Raw genomic sequence first — 425 nt, forward strand, 5'->3', positions numbered from 1 at the left:
ACGGTATTCCACGACTACTTACTTTCGTTACAAGTAAAGTTGTACCATTCCTCGTGTGTCCAATGTTCTTTACTAAAATTAAACTTTCTGATACACTTTTGCGTCAATACCCCCATGTAAATCTGTAGTCCAAGTAAGGCAAACACTGAGAGCGAAAACACGGTAAGAATGATGACATCACGTAGATTTTTCACAGACTCGATCACAGCACCCACGATAGTCTTCAGTCCTGGGGGGGGGGGGAGAAGAGAGATGGGTTAGTTAATTTCGTTTGGTTTGTGGATTTGCTAGCTAGTTGCGTTGCTAAGTATTTCGCTAGCTGTGTTTTGAAGTATTTACTAGTAATACTGGTTGTATTGCTAGGTACGTTTAGTGTACCTAAGAAATTTAGTGTTTATCAGTTAAATGTTAGATAGCTGATTACA

The 425-nt window shown here is 39.3% G+C and overlaps 1 protein-coding gene across 1 annotated transcript in view; it reads right to left on the reverse strand.

The window, feature by feature from the left end:
* Window positions 1-425, reverse strand: part of LOC119591519 (sodium channel protein para-like) — a gene marked incomplete in the record, with an annotated part of 263,120 nt that overhangs the window by 118,592 nt on the left and 144,103 nt on the right. The window contains 1 exon segment of the mRNA XM_037940268.1: window positions 23-229. Coding sequence (XP_037796196.1) covers window positions 23-229 — 207 coding nt within the window.

Source organism: Penaeus monodon, chromosome 28, assembly GCF_015228065.2.
Source record: "Penaeus monodon isolate SGIC_2016 chromosome 28, NSTDA_Pmon_1, whole genome shotgun sequence".
Taxonomy (NCBI): Eukaryota; Metazoa; Arthropoda; class Malacostraca; order Decapoda; family Penaeidae; genus Penaeus; species Penaeus monodon.